Genomic DNA, 18,217 nt, shown 5'->3' with positions numbered 1-18,217 from the left:
ATTATTCCTAATATCCAATCTAAACCTCCTCTGGTGCAACTTGAGGCCATTTCCTTTTGTCCTATCACTACTTACTTGGGAGAAGAGACTGACACCCACCTCCCTACAACCTCCTTTCAGGTAGTTGTAGACAGCAATAAGGTCTCCCCTCAGCCTCCTTTTTTCCAGGCTAAACAACCCCAGTTCACTCAGCCGCTCCTCATATAAGACTTGTGCTCCAGACCTTTCACCAGTTTTGTTGCCCTTCTCTGGACACGCTCCAGCACCTCAATGTCTTTCTTGTAGCGAGGGGCCCAAAACTGGACACAGTATTCCAGGTGCGGCCTCACCAGTGCCAAGTACAGGGGGACAATCACTTCCCTAGTCCTGCAAGCCAGGATGCTGTTGGCCTTCTTGGCCACCTGGGCACACTGCTGGCTCATGTTCAGCTGGCTGTCAACCAACACCCCCATGTCTTTTTTGTCCAGGCAGCTTTCCAGCCATTCTTCCCAAAGCCTGTAGCATTGCATGGGGTTGTTGTGACCCAAGTGCAGGACCTGGCACTTGAGCCTTGTTAAACCCCATACAACTGGCCTTTGTCCATCGATCCAGCCTGTTCAGATCCTTCTGTAGAGCCTTCCTACCTTCAAGCAGATCTACACTCCCACCCAACTTGGTGTTGTCTGCAAATTTACTGAGGGTGCACTCGATCCCCTTGTCCAGATCATTGATAAAGATATTAAACAGAACTGGCCCCAATACTGAGCCCTGGGGAACACCACTTGTGACCGGTCGCCACCTGGATTTAACTCCGCCACAACTCTTTGGGCCTGGCCACCCAGCCAGCTTTTTATCCAGCAAAGAGTACACCTGTCCAAGCCATGAGCAGCCAGTTTCTCCAGGAGAATGCTGTGCGAAAAAGCTGTCAAAGTTTTTACTAAATTCCAGGTAGACAACATCCACAGCCTTTCCCTAGTCTACTAGGTGGGTCACCTTGTCACAGAAGGAGATCACGTTAGTCCAGCAGGACCTGCCTTTCATAAACCCATGCTGACTGGACCTGATCCCCTGGTTGACCTGCACACGCCTTGAGCATACTCAAGATGAACTGCTCCATAACCTTCCTCGGCACCGAGGTCAGGCTGACAGGCCTGTAGTTCCCTGGATCCTCCTTCTGGCCCTTCTTGTAGATGGGTTTTACATTTGCTAACCTTCAGTCAGCTGGGACCTCTCTGGTTAGCCAGGAATGCTGATAAATGAAAGTGGCTTTGTGAGCGCTTCTGCCAGCTCCCTCAGCGTCCTTGGGTGGATCCCATCTGGCCCCATAGACTTGTGTGTGTCTAAGTGGTGTAGCAGGTCGCTAACCATTTCCCCTTGGATTATGGGGGCTTCATTCTGCTCCCTGTCCCTGTCTTCCGGCTTGGGGCCGGGTACCCAGAGAACAAATGGTCTTGCTATTAAAGACTGAGGCAAAGGCGGCATTAAGTACCTCAGCCTTTTCCTCATTCTTTGTCACTATGTTTCCCCCCACATCCAATAAAGGATGGAGATTCTCCTTAGCCCTCCTTCTGTTGTTAATGTATTTATAGAAACATTTTTTATTGTCTTTTACAGCAGTAGCCAGATTAAGTTCTAGTTGGGCTCTGGCCCTTCTAGTTTTCTCCCTGGATGACCTCATGACATCCTTCTAGTCCTCCTGAGTTGCCTGCCCCTTCTTCCAAAAGTCATAAACTGTCCTTTTTTTTCCGGAGTGCCAGAATAGTTTCTGTTGTGGAAGTTTATGATTCAGAAGGGTCTGCCTTTCTTGATGTGCTAGAGGGACAGGATGCCATCCAGAGGGATCTTGACAGGCTTGAGGAGTGGGCCCATGTGAACCTTATGAAGTTCAACAAGGCCAAATGCAAGGTCCTGCACCTGACTCAGGGCAATCCCCAGGATCAGTACAGACTGGGAGATTAAAGGATCAAGAGCAGCTCTGCAGAGAAGGACACAGGGAGACTGGTGGGTGGAAAACTGGACATGAGCCGGCAATGTGCCCTTGCAGCCCAGATAGCCAATTGCATCCTGGGCTGCAGAAAAAGAAGCGTGGCCAGCAGGTCAAGGGAGGTGATTCTCCCCTTTTACTCCGCTCTCATGAGACCACCACCTGCAGTACTGCATCCACCTCTGGGGTCCCGATTACAAGACAGACATGGAGCTGTTAGAGCAGGTCCAGAGGAGGGCCACAAAAATGGTCAGAGGGCTGGAACACTTCTCCTATGAAGAAGGGCTGAGAGGGTTGGGGTTGTTCAGCCTGGAGAAGAGCAGGCTCTGGGGAGATCTTATTGCAGCCTTTCAGTACTTAAAGAGGGCTTATAAGAAAGTCAGAGAATGGCTTTTTACCACGGCCTGTAGTGACAGGATAAGGGGCAATGGTTTTAAACTGACATAAGAAAGAAATTTTTTACAATGAGGGTGGTCAAGCACTGGAACAGGTTGCCCAGAGAGGTGGTAGAGGCCCCATCCCTGGCAACATTCAAGGTCAGGCTGGATGGGGCTCTGAGCAACCTGATCTAGTTAAAGCTGTCCCTGCTCCCTGCAGGGGGGTTGGGCTAGATGACCTCTAAAGGTCCCTTCCAACCCAAACCATTCTATAATTCTATGAAAGAGGGTTAGATTGGACATAAGGAAGCAATTTTTTACAATGAGAGTGGTTGGACACTGGAACAGGTTACTCAGAGAAGCTGTGGATGCCCCATCATTGGAAGTGTTGAAGGTCAGGCTGGATGGGGCTTTGAGCAACCTGATCTAGTAGAAGATGTCCCTGCCCAGAGCAGGGGGGTTGGAATGAGTTGATCTTTAGAGGTCCCTTCTGACCCAAACCATTTGATGATTCTTTTAAGGGCTGGGTGGGGTTTTTTTTCTGCACAGAGCAATTGTTGAGTCTCAGTGCAGCTCTGACAGCAGTGCTTTGGCAGCTACTGCTAATTCCTGTGCTTCCATTCTTCAGTTATAAGTTCAGGTTTCCCACCATCTTCTGTATCAGTACCTTGCCACTGCCAGCATGGGAGCCCGGCATAAGCACCCTGCAGCTCACAACACAGCTGAAGCCACAAGTTGACAATTCCTATCCTTCTGTATCTTTATATTTTCCTATGGATAAAAATGCAGTTAAGGGATGTTCCAGCTAATTGTATTTGCTACAGCTGAGGATACAAATGACGAAGACCTTACTTCAGTGTTTTAACTGCTCACCTTTGAAATAATCTTTCTCTGTTGTCTGGCATTTTATATGTATGTATGTGTTCATACTTTTGCAAGGGTTTTTGAAATGGATATGGTAGACAGTCTTAGTAGACAAGTTGTGTAACGTGAAGACTCTTTGTCTTGTTGGGGGGAGTTTCTGTAGCTTTTGCTTATGTGACAGTTTAATATGGCAGTTTAATTTTTCAATTTAAAGATGTAATCTTACCTTTTCAGTCAGAGATGGAGAAGCCTAGAGGAAGGAAGAAAGCAGCTATCACAGATTCAGAAGAGAAACTAAGCATAGATGACCTGAATAAACTGGGTCAAGAGCAGAAACTTAGAGGTAGTCAACGGGGAAGGAAGAGACCTGCAGTTGTTTCAGAAGCTGATGAAACACAATGGCAAGAAGAAAAAAGGCTAAAAGAAGATGTAATAGAAAGTGAGGATGAACAGAACAGTCCACCAAAGAAAGGGAGAAGAGGACGCCCTCCCAAAGCAAATAATGGGGGAACACCAAAGGAAGAACCAGTAGCAAAGTCATCAAAACGGAGCAAAAAAAAACAAACGCCAGCAGCTGCAGCAGAAGAGGAGGAGGAGGAGGAAGAAAGGCAAACTGAAAACATTGAACAAAAACCAAAAGGCAGGCAAAACAGGACACCGAAAAGAACCCCGCAAAGGTAAGTCTGTCTTCTTGTAAGCTGCATCTTTTTTATCCTTCAACATTAGTTATAATTTGATACTTTGCAATTTGGGTCTTCCTCAAAACAGAGCAGAACCATCTGAAACTAGTACAGTTGAATCAGCACAGTCTACGGCACAGAAAAGACGAGGAAGGCCATCAAAAACACCACCATCACAGCAAAAAAAAGTGTAAGTGGTGAATATTTTCTAAATTTGTGTTTAGTGAAAATTAAAAATATGCCTCTGTGCACCCAAACAATCATTTACTGAAAGTATTTCAGAATACTTTAATTGACAGTTAAGAAACTAAATTGTCACTGTTATTTCTAAAATGTTTTCCCTAGCTGCTTCTCCTAGAGCATCTCAAACCAGAGCAAGAGGCTACGAGTAAGTTTAATGTGCTCAGGTAGCATATACGTAGCTTTGCTCTTCTAGGAGAAAAGTCAATAAAGCACGAGGGCCTTGAAGATAGGGCTTTATTAGGACTTCAAGGAGCAAAAAGTGCTCCTGTTTTTTTGGATAGGGAGGAAGAATCAAATTGTTACTGTGGTGAAACAGTATTGTGAAGAATAAGTTTACTCTGATTCTCCTTAAATTGATGTTCACTTTCTAATTTGTGGCCTTCTTATTATCCACTTGAATTGTTTTCAAATGAATAAAATGTGCTACAATCTATGAAGGATAGTAGCTCTTGAAAATTCTGAGGCGTATTGAGCTCCAAAATAAGGGTAAACTCTGTGGCTAGCTTCATTTTCTTGTGCCTACTGTAGGAAAGTACAGGTACCTCTACCTTTTCTGTACATGTACATGCAATATATGTAAGACAGAAGCATACAAGTAGACAGGACTTACTGACCCACTGTTTTTTGGCTTTTTTTGGCTTTGGGTTTTCTTTCTTTTTCATACCGGAGATCTTTGCCTGAACAAGCCTGTACCTTCAATTCAAATTCTAGTTTCACACTGCATTGCGTGTTCTGGCATTTTGCGTGTGCAATATCCCAACCTTTCCAGTGTTCTATTTCCCTACCTCGGGTCAGACCTCTCCTGCTCCTTTACTCTGTAACCAGAAGCACAGGTCACAACACTGTCTTGGTTACTACAAAAGTCACTGCCACATGTGCAATGGAACAAGAGTTGGAAGCTGCTACTGCCGTGCAGAGAAGGCATGCCAACAAGTTCTTATGGGGTGATGTGCTATGTGGCATTTGTCACAGATGCCTTTAAGTAGCTTGATCCATTTCTCAGTGAAATCAGTGAATTCAGTGTGTTTCTTCACCCTGTTTTAAACAGAAAGTAAACTGTATCAGTACACATGATCAGTAACAGGCCTAGCTCTCGTTCATGTGTATGTACATTGTTCCTTGCATGAGGAGCCCAAGTAAGTTGTTTCAGGGTTCAGAGTTGTTGGGTCTATTTCAGATTTCATCCAAAAAAATATTGTGTGTATTTTTTATTTTTTTTGTGATCACCCTAATTTTGACTGTCCTTTTTCCAAATCTGCAAGAAAAAGGTGAGACCACAATAATTCCTCAAAGTGGATTGTAGTCAGACCTTTCTTCCTTTTCTACATACTTATCCTCAGCAGTTTTAACTGAAAGGAGTTGATAGACTGAGCAGCACTGTGTACCACAAGATAGAATATATTTAATCCAAATGCTTAAAGCTTTCTGGGCTCCTTGGGGATGGATTTGGCATAAGAATTTGGGATTTTACCTATGAGGTGAGAGTGTATAACCTATTTCTGATAGCTAATTGGGTTACCAATTAGCATGTGAACTGGCTTGTTTTGGTAATATGTGAAAAGATGAACCTAGCTTGTGAATAATTGTTTCCTTTTCAATTCTGTTGCTTCTATCAGTCACGGAAGGCTTGAGTTGGGCTAATTTGTATGGTTTCTCAAACGATGTCATGTTGGTTGGTTGGTGCTGAAACCTCCACTATACTATAATTCCTATATGCAATTCAGAGATTTTATTTTGTACAGATTTTAGTGTGGTTCTCAGGACTGAAAATTCCCAGCACGTGTGTGGTTTGATGCTGTCAGAAGACAGTTGTTTTGGATCTGTATGCCCCCACTGGGGATTGAATTGTGTTTGTTGTCTGCCTGGAACAGAGTTTCTGGTTTAATTTAATCCAAAAAGTCACCTAGTTTGGGTGCACCAAGACTGCTTTGTGAATCAAACCGAAGTGCAGTAAGCGGGATGATTCAGTGATTTGATTCTGAACTGTGCTAGTGACCCAAACCAAAATGGTAATGTGAGTGCAGCTGTGTAGTTTTGGATACATATCTAGTTGGCTTTTTAAAATTTTTTTTGTTTTTTATTTAAGGCTGGGGGGTGGACTAGTTCTCATTTTAAGCAAATGGGTGCTTTTTGCTTGTGGTTCAGCTCCCATGACTAACAAAGACAATTTAAGATATTGTTGAAGGATCGTTCTTGATTATGCTGATTAAGGTATCATTATCCCGATTATCTCTAGCTCTTAGCATGAGCAAGCTTGGAAGATTTGCATTTAGGTTCATTATAGTGTTAATTTCATAAATAGCATTATGGGTTCTTCTAGGTCTGTAAAAATATTGATGCAGTTATTCAAATTTTGTTGTGTATAAACTCCTATGGAAGTAGAGTACATCTATTCATGGAACTGAATAGAAGGGGGGGAAAAAGAAAAAAAAAAACCCAAGTATTCAGTTTCTGGCTGTTTGGCTTTTTCTGTTCACTGGTTCCTATTGTGTCAACCTTCTTTGGCCTGTATTCTGGCACTGAAGAGAAAAATCTGTCTTGTCTTGAAGATACAAGAATTGTTCAACATTGTACTCCTAGCCCTATATTCTGGAAGAATTTGGTTTTCAAATGCTGTTGCCCAGCCTCCTAGTTTCACTTCTTCTATTTGGTGTATGGATGAACTAGATAGCTATATAAGGTTGAAGTATTATATAACATGAAATTTTAAGGCTGCTGTTCTTGTAAAGTAGAATGTTTGCTCTCATACGGTTTATACACGTGCAGACCTGTACATATACTGTGAAACTGATCTTTATTTTTCTTCTGATTGTAGCCGTGCGGGACGTTCCAAACAAGCAGCCAGTAAAGAGAATGAATCTAGTGAAGAGATGGACGTATTTCAGAGTAGTTCACCTGTCAGTGATGATATTCCCCAGGAAGAAGTAATGGAAGAAGAGGAAGTTTCCACAGTCAATGTAAGAGAAATGCCTGAGATTTTCTTTGTGGTGTCTTCTGTGTATTGATGTTCAGAGAATGACTTCTCCTTTTCTTAGAAGTTAACCTTCCTCCTTGCAAATGAATGGAGTGGTTGTCAGGTGCCACTGTTGTGTAGTGGCGCTGCACTGTAGTTTCCCAGAGAAGGTGCATTTCTTAGAAAATGTCAGTTTTTGTCAACCATCTTAAATTTTCTGTTCTGTATAGCTTTTGTTATCTGTCTGCCTGAGTTTTGTAGTACGTCATGGGAATTATTTTCCAGGTAACTCATACCCATTTTTCTCAGCTAGATTATAATAGTGAATAATGTTTCTTTATACAAAACAGTAACACAAAATGAATAGTACTGGAAAACAAGTGTGGAATCTTGGAGCAGAATCCTAAACTTCCTCTTACCAGCATACATGAATACGTTAAAATAAGTTTATTTTTATATTTATTTCATACAAATACATTAGTAATGTTAGTAGCAATACTAAAAACGTAACTGGATGCCTTCACACTTTTGGACACATCTGATGACTGCAGCATCTGAGTGTATGAAAACTCTGAAAAAGGAAACTAGATTATTTTTGAGTACTTGAAGGATGCATGCTTAGTAACATCAAAGTTATGTCCTGGTCATTGACTGAGACTTGTACCTGTGATAAAATGAGTAACTGTATACAGTTACCCAAACATTATTGTGAGAGTAAGCATTTTTTCCATTATAAAATATATTTATTCTGGAATTTTTCAAAACTTTTCTGTAAAAACATTTAAAATACTTTTTCTCTGAACAGGTCCGTCGCAGAACTTCCAAAAGGGAAAGGCGATGAGTGAGCATGTAGTTATCGGCCTTCCAGGTGAAAGCTTTGAAGAATGCTTTTAATATAAAGCTTGAGACTGAATGAAGCTGTTAGTGCACAAATGGGGTTGCTGAAAAAAAGACAAAACCTATTTTACTGCCCCTGCATTTGCAGTCCCTAGGTCACAAGCTTTAGCCACACACATGTTGATATCATTAACTGTGGATTTTTGTGAAGTGTAACGTGCGCTGGCTTTGTAGACATATGAACTAAAGAAGAAAACTGTAAATAGTTCTTTTTTTAATGTTTCTGACTTCTAAAGTGCTTGTATAGCTTTTATCTGCGGCTTTAAACTGACAGTACCCCACTGTTTATTGGATCTATTGATTTAAAAAAGAACAGAGTTTGTTGAAAATTGATCTCAAGCAATATCTGTCAGTGTTCGTATTTGTACTCTTGTTGACATTTAACTGTGAAAAAAACCCAACAGTTGAACAAATAGTGCCACTTTGTTTTGCCACTATTTGTTGAGGAGAAGAAAAGAAAAACGGTCTTTGTTTCCTTCATGAATCTAACCTAGTGTTTACCTTTAGGCACCTACCTGTCATCAGAGGTGCTAAACTACTTTCTTTTACAGTTGAACAATATCGGATAGAATAATACAAGAGATGCAAATTGTGAAAGCAGTTGTTTGACTTGTTTTACACCTCAGTATTGATGCCAGGCTTTTCTGGACTTCTAGTGGCATTGAAAATTCAAAAAGGATTTAAAATATTTTAATTTTAAAAGTGTGTTATTAAATAATGTACTGAATACCCTACCCATTTTATCTTCCCCTATCAGTTTTTATTAATCTACTGTATCAATAAAATTCTGTAACTGAGTTTTTAATAGTCTAGTATGTTAATGTGTATAGATATTTCCTTCTGAACATGAAGTTCACAAAGAGCAAATTATTACTACATTATAATATGAAATCTGATATATAAACATTAGTGAAAATACAGTTCTTATTACAATGTAAAGTTAATCACAAAGAAAAATTTTATTGATGCAGTGTGTCTTTATAAAGCTGTTCTTGAGAGCCAAGTGTTTTGTATTTTATAGTGAAGTTGCATGTTTATGAAAAATGTGCTGAAAATGGGATGTAATGTTTTTTTGGAAACTCGTATCTAGCAGTAGTATATGGTAGGTTGCCTCACGAGAGAATCTTTTATTGAGAGTTTATTGTACCTTTTTATTTTGTTTTGGTTTTTTGAGCCAAATTTTTTTGGTATGAAGAGCTAAGTTTTTTTTGTTGAATAACCAGCTGTTGATTATTGCAGTCAAGGTATTCAAGATTTGAATGAAGCTCCATTTTTACTTTGTGCTACCATAGAGAGGTTGTTTTTTTTCTTTTTTTTAGGTATAATCTGCAAAAAAACCAGAAACAAAATACTTAAAGCAGTATCCTGTATGCAGTTTTACAGTTTACAAACCGTGTCTTTGAACCAAAATGTATAGGTTACTACACTATGCTTAGCCAAGCACATATTATTTCAGGTGCTGTTCTCCCTCTGGTTCCCTACAGTTGACAACATGTGAAAAAATCAGTTCCTAACTTAGGAAAATTTTCTCTCATTGAATAATGGAGCATTTTCATATAATCCATCAATAAATAAATTATAGTTGCAAGGTGGCCTGTAAAATTAGAGGAAGGGATAATACTAAAACACAGATTTACCGATTTCCAAACAATAAGATCACTAGTAAAGAAACCTCTAGAATGTTTTCATTATGCTTTTTTTTTGTTACCAATGGAAAAAAGGTATTATAAACAATTAGATTATTCTGCCTCAGCTTAACTCCCTCAACCCGCTCCAGTATTCAGCTTTTCAACATTTATACATACAGATACGGGGGAAATGCTGCCTAAAAAGGCAATTATGGTTGATTTGAATTGACTTTGAAATAGTTGGCACCATGGAACTGGCTTACTTACGCTTCAGCAGTGCAAATGCAAGTTGTTGGGGTTTTTTTATGGTATAGAATGATTGAAAGCTAGCTTTATATTTTCCTCTTTGACAGAATTGCACTGAAAACATTTATGGAAGATGTACCTTTAAGTCCATTTTCTACAAAAATATGAAAAACTGATGCTGAAACTGCTGCAGACTCTTGAGGCTTTATGTGCATAAACATGGTTAGGTTAAACTTCATCGAATATTGATGCACATTATGATCAGTAACATTTAATGTAAATTTAAACTATAGTTTTGCAATTTAATTGTTGATTTATTGGGTTACAATGTGTAATTCATTATTTCTTGAGAAATAGGCACAGCAAATATTTCATTCTTATATTCAAACCTCTTCTAAGTTCATTCTCATCTCATATAAAGAAAATGAATATTTTATGTACTAACATTTTGAGATCTGCGTACAGTAGCTACAGTAGAGTATAATTATGTATAAAAGATAAATTGCTAACATTCAGTTAGCATGCTCTTCTGCAATGATGTTAAGTTTATAAAAATGTACTGTATTACATTAAAAGATCAAATTGAACTCACTGTAACAAGTTCCAGTATGAAATTTTTATGAGATTACCGAAGTATCTTGCTGTACTTTGCAGCAAATTAAGCTTATTTGTGTTACATTTCCTTTTCTTGCTGCAGTGCAACAGGAAACCTTCAGTGATCTGTAGTTCATATGCAAAATGCAAACAGTAATGTTGATACTAGTGTTGAAGAATAATTCACTCTGACTCCAGAAGCATGGGATTTTTTACTTGTCAACAACTGAGATAATATTTAGGGCTAGGTAATCCACTAATAGGAAGGAAACATGAAATTGCTTGAGAGTTCTAGTGTGAGTACACTTCTTCCACCTAGGATGATCTAGAATCTTGTATTAACTATACTTGACTCTGCCAATTGACTTTATTTTCTAGCAAAATTGAACCCTTTTTCAAATATTTTGACATTTGCTGTTTTGACATTTTGATCTATATGAACAAAAACATTAGAATTTACAAAAAAGCATTCATATTAAAGACATTTCCACTGAAAATGAATATGCTCAATTTGTGAGTAACTTGCAAAAAGCTTAGACTTGAAGATTAAATACTTCATTCTGGCATAGCGTTTGTCATCTGATATTCTAAAACAACCACCACCAAGCTTCACACAGAGGTGTGTGTGCAGTTTTCTTGCTTTTTTTTTTTTGCATGTGTAGGTTTTGACAGATCATCAAAGTCTGCTGTTGTGAACACACAATAGGTTTTGAATCCTGCAAGTTTACATCCCTGTGGTTCTGTGGGGTTAGTTCTTAAATGCATTCGTCCTATGCAAACACAAGTGCAAAACCAAGTACATGGATATGTTTGAATATTCTAACACTTGTGCACACAGGACACGTAATGGAAAGAGCATATATGTATCTTAAAATTGTATACTCCAGACATACAAAATTCTGAGTTTGTGGATGGAAATATTTTTAAAATTTGTGCTTAAAAAAATATATATATATATACACTTTTATATATAAATAATAGGAGAGATGGATACATCTCTGCCTCATCAAGGTAGGTGCAGTACAAATTTATGAAGAATTTTTTAAAGAAACTTATTCAAGTATACCACTGTGTCCAAGGCAGCGTGTCTACAAACACATGACTAAGTGAATTCTAGATGGCCATCCCACCAGCCTGATGGCTGTATGAGGACCAAAATGATAAAAATCACCTGACTGAGACCCTCTGTCCAGTCATCCATCAGGAAGAGTAGAAGAACCTGAATGCATTCTTGTTTCCTGTTACGCTCACAGATTGCCATTCCAGTCTTTGCATCTTTGTTGGATGTTGCCTTTACAAAAGATGTTTACTAATTTAGGTGCAGTTTCCTAATGCTGACAGAAGTAGACTTCCTGCTGTGTCAGTAGGTTTGTCCAACACACTTAGGACACCTGCTTCATTATGTACAGCACAGCTTCTGGTATTTTGCTAGTGGAAAAGAAGCTGAGTATTGGCAACTGGGATAGAAATACAGAAAACTACCCACCCAATTTGCTTTAAAGTTCTTCAGATACTGCTGTCTAAAAGATCTGACCTCTCCACAGAGTTCACCAAGTGCCATTATATTTGCATAGACAGGATAAACATAGTATCATACTGTGTATATGCAGTAATGAAAAGGCTTCACGCTTTTTTTTTTTTCAGTGCCTCGCTACAGTCACGATGGAGTTTTTAGTAGCACTTTGATTTCGGTAATGAAGATGTACATTGTATATTCTTTTGAGATGGCAGCACCATATCATATCTATGTAAGAAGGAAGAAAGTCTCTCAAATACAGATTTCTACCCCTGCCAATCAGTATTTTAGTAATCATGTGAGAGGTTGGAATTAGGTTTAACATATAGTTTTTTGGGAGGATAGATAACATCTTATAAGGTGTTTTATTTGGCTAGCTGTGTTTCTGATGTTTGTATCCTACCTCACGCATCTAAATACAAAGGAACTCAGTATTTTGAAAATGAAAGCAGTATTATTGAATACGCTGACTGCTTACTTGGAAGTAATTTTATTATTAAAAAAATAATTGCAGTTCACAAATTTGTTACGTGGTTCTGAATGGATTCAGAGAGCTGAAGGTTTTAGATATTAGGTTCTGTAAGACTATGTCAGTATTGTTGCATTTTATTCATTTTCTGTAGATAGAAGACAATTGCTCAAATTATGACATGCAGTATAAGAGAATGTGTGAACTTAGTCTAAGTAGTAGTAACTTCTGCTAGTATTATAATATAAAAAAAATGTGTTAGAATGAAACATTCTTGCCCTAAAAAGATTTTTCTTTAATATGTTGAGAAGACATGCTGGTAATGTATAACAGCTTTCTTCTAAAGTCACAGCACCTTGAAATAGTCTGGTTTGGAACAGCTGGCTTTTTGGGTAGATACATTTTAAGCTTACAGGTTTCTGTGTTCCTTGTAGTATGTTTATATTCAGCAAAATTAAATTCTTGTAAACTAAAAGTATTTTGAAGAACAGAAGAGTTTTTAATCCGTATTTAATAAAACAATAAGGTGTTCATTTTAAGCAGCGAGGTTTTGGTTTTGGTTTTTTTTTTTAATAGCCATATGTATAGATGCAGTAACACGTTACATGACTGATGTACACCATTATTTCTTTGGAGCCTTTGGCCTACCACATACTGAAAGGCAGTAGAAGCTGCCTTTGTGTTTTCCCCAAAAGGCAGTTACTGTTGTCCTTCCATAAACATCTCAAAAGATAAGAGCTGGAGGAGGAAGCGAGAGAAAAATGATGGTTTTATTTACCTTCTATTTATCTTCTGCTATATTCTATATGGTTTAGGTGATGGAAAAACAATGGTGTGTGGAGGTGTGCTGGGTGACAAGTGGGATGTTAGAAATGAGTTACTAATTTGAAAGGTGCTAGAGACATGAGTCAAGGGTAGGAAATCAACAGATGGGTGAGATGGGAAAGCAGTTACTCAATACCAGGTGACCAGTGACAGGAGTCTTCTATTCAAGATGAAAGCCTAGGTGCCCTCATCAAACCCCAAGTTAGCGATGATGATGATATCATTTATTTGAGAGGAGAACTGAGGATATGTTGCTTTCTTTGATTTGGAGGAAGAGGTTGGAGTGTTGGAATATATGTAAAAACACAGATAGAACTGAGACTAGCGCCCAGAGTGTGTTTGTGGAAAGAGGGTGATAGCTGCTGCTGAGGTGAAATGACATTAGTAAGGGATCTGGAATACTTAGGTAAAAGAGGGTTCTAACCTCCATAGGTAGGAAGATAAGGTTAAGGCAGCATCCATTTAAATGCAACACTAAAAATGAGGCAAGAGGCCAAGATATAAGCCATTTGAAAATAAAAGCTCTTAAAAATGCCTAATAGCAACAGTCTTTACAGGTGCACACTGTATATAGCAATATATAACCATCAGTAATGATGTCTCCTACAGTGCCTCCCATTAAATCTTTCAACATGACCTTGCTTTTTGTGAAACCCTGATGACCCAGTCTTTCCCTACTAATTTCAGCATACCTTCTTAGCAGCCTAGGATGGTTCTCCCCTTCCCTCACATACATATGTCCTCTCCTAGGGGACAGTGTGTGTCTTATGCTGTCATGCTGCTTTTTATTCCCTCCAGTGGGCCCCAACCAGCCAGGTTTCTGAATCTTTCTTGTTTGCAACACTGGTTCCTCACTGAGAGCATGGTCGGTCACTGGAACAGGTTCCACAGCGAAGTGGTCGCAGCACCAAGCCTGTCAGAGTTCAACGAGCATCTGGACAATGCTCTCAGTTGTATGGTTTAGTTTTAGGGAGCCCTGTAAGGAGCAGGGAGTTGGACTCAATGATCCTTATGGGTCCCTTCCAACTTGAGATATTCTGTGATTCTAAATGCAGCCATCGTGCTGCTGCTTTCACAGCCATCAAGTTGTGAAACAAAAGCAGTCATCAGACTACTACCCAGCTGCAGTGCGTATTGGAAAAGGTGTGTGCAAGTTCTGTAGTTGAACTAGAGAACTATAGTTGAACTGCTGCTACGTTGTGATATCTCAGTTTCCCGATATGTAGGTGAACCAAGCTCCTTCCAAGGTTATAGTACGTCTCCAAAATTGTGAAGCTGTCTTCCAATATCTGGTCTGCATTATCCAGTGAAATGGCAAGTAAGGACTCCCCTGAAGTGTAAGTAGCCAACTCTGTGCTCCCAAATACAAAACAGTGTAAAACAAAAGGAGGAATAATTTAGAAGGATTTGGGCAGAAGTTCAGTTCACTTCTTTCTGTTTGTATTTGGGAACAAGCAAGTCTTTGGTAGGAACGTGAAAGAAAATGAGGATTATTGCAGTAGGGAAGATCAAGTCTTGCCAAACCATTTTCTTGTATTCATGGAAGGAACACGAAAAGTTACTCATAAAATATGTATCTCTTCAGCAACTTTTAATGATTATGTACTTGGGTACTACCCCAACAAATGTGTGGCAACAGGCTATGGGATGTTACACTTAATTCGGCATGAGATAGTATTTTAATCTCTGCAAAGATCTAAAAATGCATTTTGTTTTCCTCTTCCTAAGCTGCTCTGCTACTTGTGGTGTTTATTTTTTTTATAACTCTGGTATTTAATATTGGATCAGCATCCATTGCCTGCTTTCCATTTTTGTATTTATCCAAAATAAGGAAGAGAGAGATGGCTATACCACAGAACTAGTATCACTTAGTGCTGTCATATTTAGTTTAGATAAAATGCTTGATATATCAGGAGAACACTTTACATCCATACTTAATTCATTAATTTGTTCAAAACGTGTGACTTTACCTTCTTAGTTTCTATACTACTATTTGATAATGAATTTGGAACATAGGGGTTTTTTTGTATTGTTTTCTGCTTATGCAAGTTGGGCTAAAAGAGCCAGTTATGATCTGCCTAAAAAAAGAAAGTATTAATAGTATAGAATATGTAGTGTGTTGCTGCTGCACACCAGAGCCTTCACCACAGAAAAATCTTATATGTTGTTGAGCCTCAAATACTTGTTTTCAGTGTAAACCAGTTGTTTCTCTTGGAGCCTGTGGAGTTCTAAAACAGCTTTCAACAGTGAGGGCCTTCCTTCCGTTTGATACACATACCCTTATAACATATGTACTTTGTTTATATGTACAAATACTTGGCATAAAGCAGCAAAATGAAGGAGGAGCTTTGAAATATTGGCTATATAGTATACATAGAATTGCAAAACTTTTGTCTCTGACTACATCTATGCACATTTACTGAAGGAACTTACTGCTTAAGGATGGAGAATGCTTTTGCAGTCTTCAGGGAGCTATATTACTCCGTTCTCCCTCCCATACTGTGTAAGTTTGTATGGGCAGTGTGCCTAATGCCATGTTTGTTTCTTTAAATTTCCTGATGAAATAGCTTTTTGTGTGCCATTTTTCTACTGTGTGGTCTGTTGTCTTGTTAGCAATTGATTCACTCTTAAGACTGACTTGATGGGCTTTACTGAAGAAGGTTTTCTGTCTGTCCTGACCCTACAGGGGCTCTTGTTGGAGTGGGGAATAGTTTTTGGGTGAAGTTCAGTCTTTTTACCTCCATACTAAGAGAGAAAGGGACATGTTTCGAAAATTGCTCTAGAAAAGAACCACTTTTTCAGGTCCCTTTGCATATCTAGGTGGGCCTGTGCACATTCCAGTTCTCAGAAGAAACAACTTTCTCCATTATTAGTACTAAAGGCAGGGAACATTCTTCAGAAGATATCTCGCCATATCTCAACATGTTTCATTATTATGTCAATATGCCCTGAGATCTCTCAGCTCAAGCAGGGGCTACGGAGGCACAGTAGATTACAAAAGCCTATCTTGTGGAGCTGATGTGGCTTTGGCCTTCCCAAACAAGGACCGCATGGGTGGTCTGGAGGTCACGACCGGTGACTTTGCTTCTGTACCTGAGGAAACAGTACCACTATTGCAGTTCCTATTCTCAGGAAGAAAAAGTAGTCCTTAGGACTGAAGCCATCCCTGCTTAGGACGCACCACCCTATTTAAATTCAAGACTGATGAGGACTTTAAGTTGTTAAGTAGCTGGGTCATCTCATTTTGTTATAAAGGGACTAAAAAAAACCCCAAAGTGTTCCTCAGCTTAAATTCCCAGGATGAATGAGACAACTTGGGGGCTTCTTAACGTGGATCCCCTGTTTGAACCTCTGGATTCCATATGAATGAAATGTGATGTTCCTGATAGCCATTACCTCTACTAGTCACAGGGAGATACTCACCCTCACATCCCTTTCTGTTGTCTTTCAGGCACATTTCTTCACTCCTCTGTCGTGTTCATTTCAAAAGCAGTGGGAGTTTCATGTTGGCCAGGAAATTGTTTCAAGTTGTCTTCTTGTGAGCCTTTTGCTTTTAGGTCTAATTTGTCTGTCACAGTCTTGATATCAGAAGGCATTTTGATTTTTTTTTTAACTGCAGAGTTTCAGACCTTTGGACATCTTTTAAGCTGTTCATTTCCCCTGCAGGTGTTTTGTCTAGGTATTCTGCTATTTCTAACCAGTGACTGTACAAGGAGATAGTAGTCTGTGTCCAGGCCTTCTGTGAAAGACTTCTAGGAGGTCAGTGGTCAGAGTGGGTTCTGCCAGGACTCAGATGACACTCAGGGCAGTGCTTGAAGATCTGCTGTATTCTGGTTATCCCCTGGGCTTCTGTGTGCAGCCTCATCCATGCTTTCACGAATATAAAATCAGATTTCACCACTAGAGCTGAAGGGGGTCAGCTGGCACACTGATACTACGCACAGCGTGGTGGGGGTTTTATTGAGAACCTTCTCTTGTGCTTGATAGTAGCTAACTGCTACTAAACTACTAACTGCACTAAAAATGAAGTAACATTATTATGGAGTGCACACTAACTCACTTGAAAAAGTAAGTTAGCGTATGCATAGTGGGTGATCTTTGAGACATGGGCATCCTACTTGTTTTTCCTGTCCTTTGGTATCTACTACGGATACATTTCTGCAGCTGAGAGATACCAAAATGCTGAGTATGAGAGGAGAGAGAATCTAGAACACGATGGCTTTGCATATGGCAAGGGAGAACTCTCCTGTCCCACATGGCAGAGAGGAATACAACCATGGAAGAGCCATGGTTATTAAAGTAACAGATGTGTGCATTTACTTCCTTTCTTCCATTTCTGTTGTTAGTCTTCTGAAACATCTGATGTTTTAATATCCTACAGAGTACAATTTTGTCATGTGTATGTTCATGAGAGAGGGCAGGTCATGAGTATATGCTGAAAAAAACCAGGTGTTCCTTGGTCTTGGGTTCTGTGCACACCTGTGAAAATGTTCATTGGTAGGAACTCCAGTGCCTGTTAGGTTGTGCCTCTTATTTTCCCTCTTAACCATTTACATTTTTAATATGCTGAAGCAGGCTGTAGTGAAATAGTCCTGAAAACAAGGTTGCAAGACTTAAGCATAGTATATTGTTTTACTGATCTGAACCATGGTTCTTACTTTTCTTCATACAGCATAGACTGCTGTGGAAATGGTCTTAGTGGCTATGAAGGGCAGAGCTACCAAGCTACGGAGAAAGTTCAAGTCCTCACGGGAGAATAGAGTGCACTGTTGCTCTACATAGCAGGCAGCATCTGAGTTCAATAAAAGATTGGCAGTAGCCATGGAAAATGCCTCAGAATGTAAGCATGATGTGCTAAAACCAAAATCAGCACATGCACTCTGTCTGTTTGGGGGGTTTGTATCTTCTGTATCTTCTCAGGTTTTTTTGATATTTCTGCCATGGGTTCCCATCAGCTCTATG

The 18,217-nt window shown here is 39.5% G+C and overlaps 1 protein-coding gene across 1 annotated transcript in view; it reads left to right on the top strand.

The window, feature by feature from the left end:
• The window catches only part of PDS5B (PDS5 cohesin associated factor B), a 121,832-nt gene extending 113,145 nt beyond the window's left edge, over positions 1 to 8,687 (top strand). Inside the window, exons 32-35 of the mRNA XM_075724642.1 lie at positions 3,439 to 3,881; positions 3,973 to 4,074; positions 6,943 to 7,084; positions 7,886 to 8,687. Coding sequence (XP_075580757.1) covers positions 3,439 to 3,881; positions 3,973 to 4,074; positions 6,943 to 7,084; positions 7,886 to 7,921 — 723 coding nt within the window. The 3' untranslated portion in view covers positions 7,922 to 8,687. The remainder of the gene's footprint in view (positions 1 to 3,438; positions 3,882 to 3,972; positions 4,075 to 6,942; positions 7,085 to 7,885) is intronic.
• The last annotated feature ends 9,530 nt before the right edge of the window (positions 8,688 to 18,217 follow it).

Source organism: Pelecanus crispus, chromosome 1 (genome assembly GCF_030463565.1).
Source record: "Pelecanus crispus isolate bPelCri1 chromosome 1, bPelCri1.pri, whole genome shotgun sequence".
NCBI classification, from domain to species: domain Eukaryota; kingdom Metazoa; phylum Chordata; class Aves; order Pelecaniformes; family Pelecanidae; genus Pelecanus; species Pelecanus crispus.
Note: the sequence above shows the minus strand (reverse complement) of the source record. Positions and strands in the feature narration are given on the sequence as shown.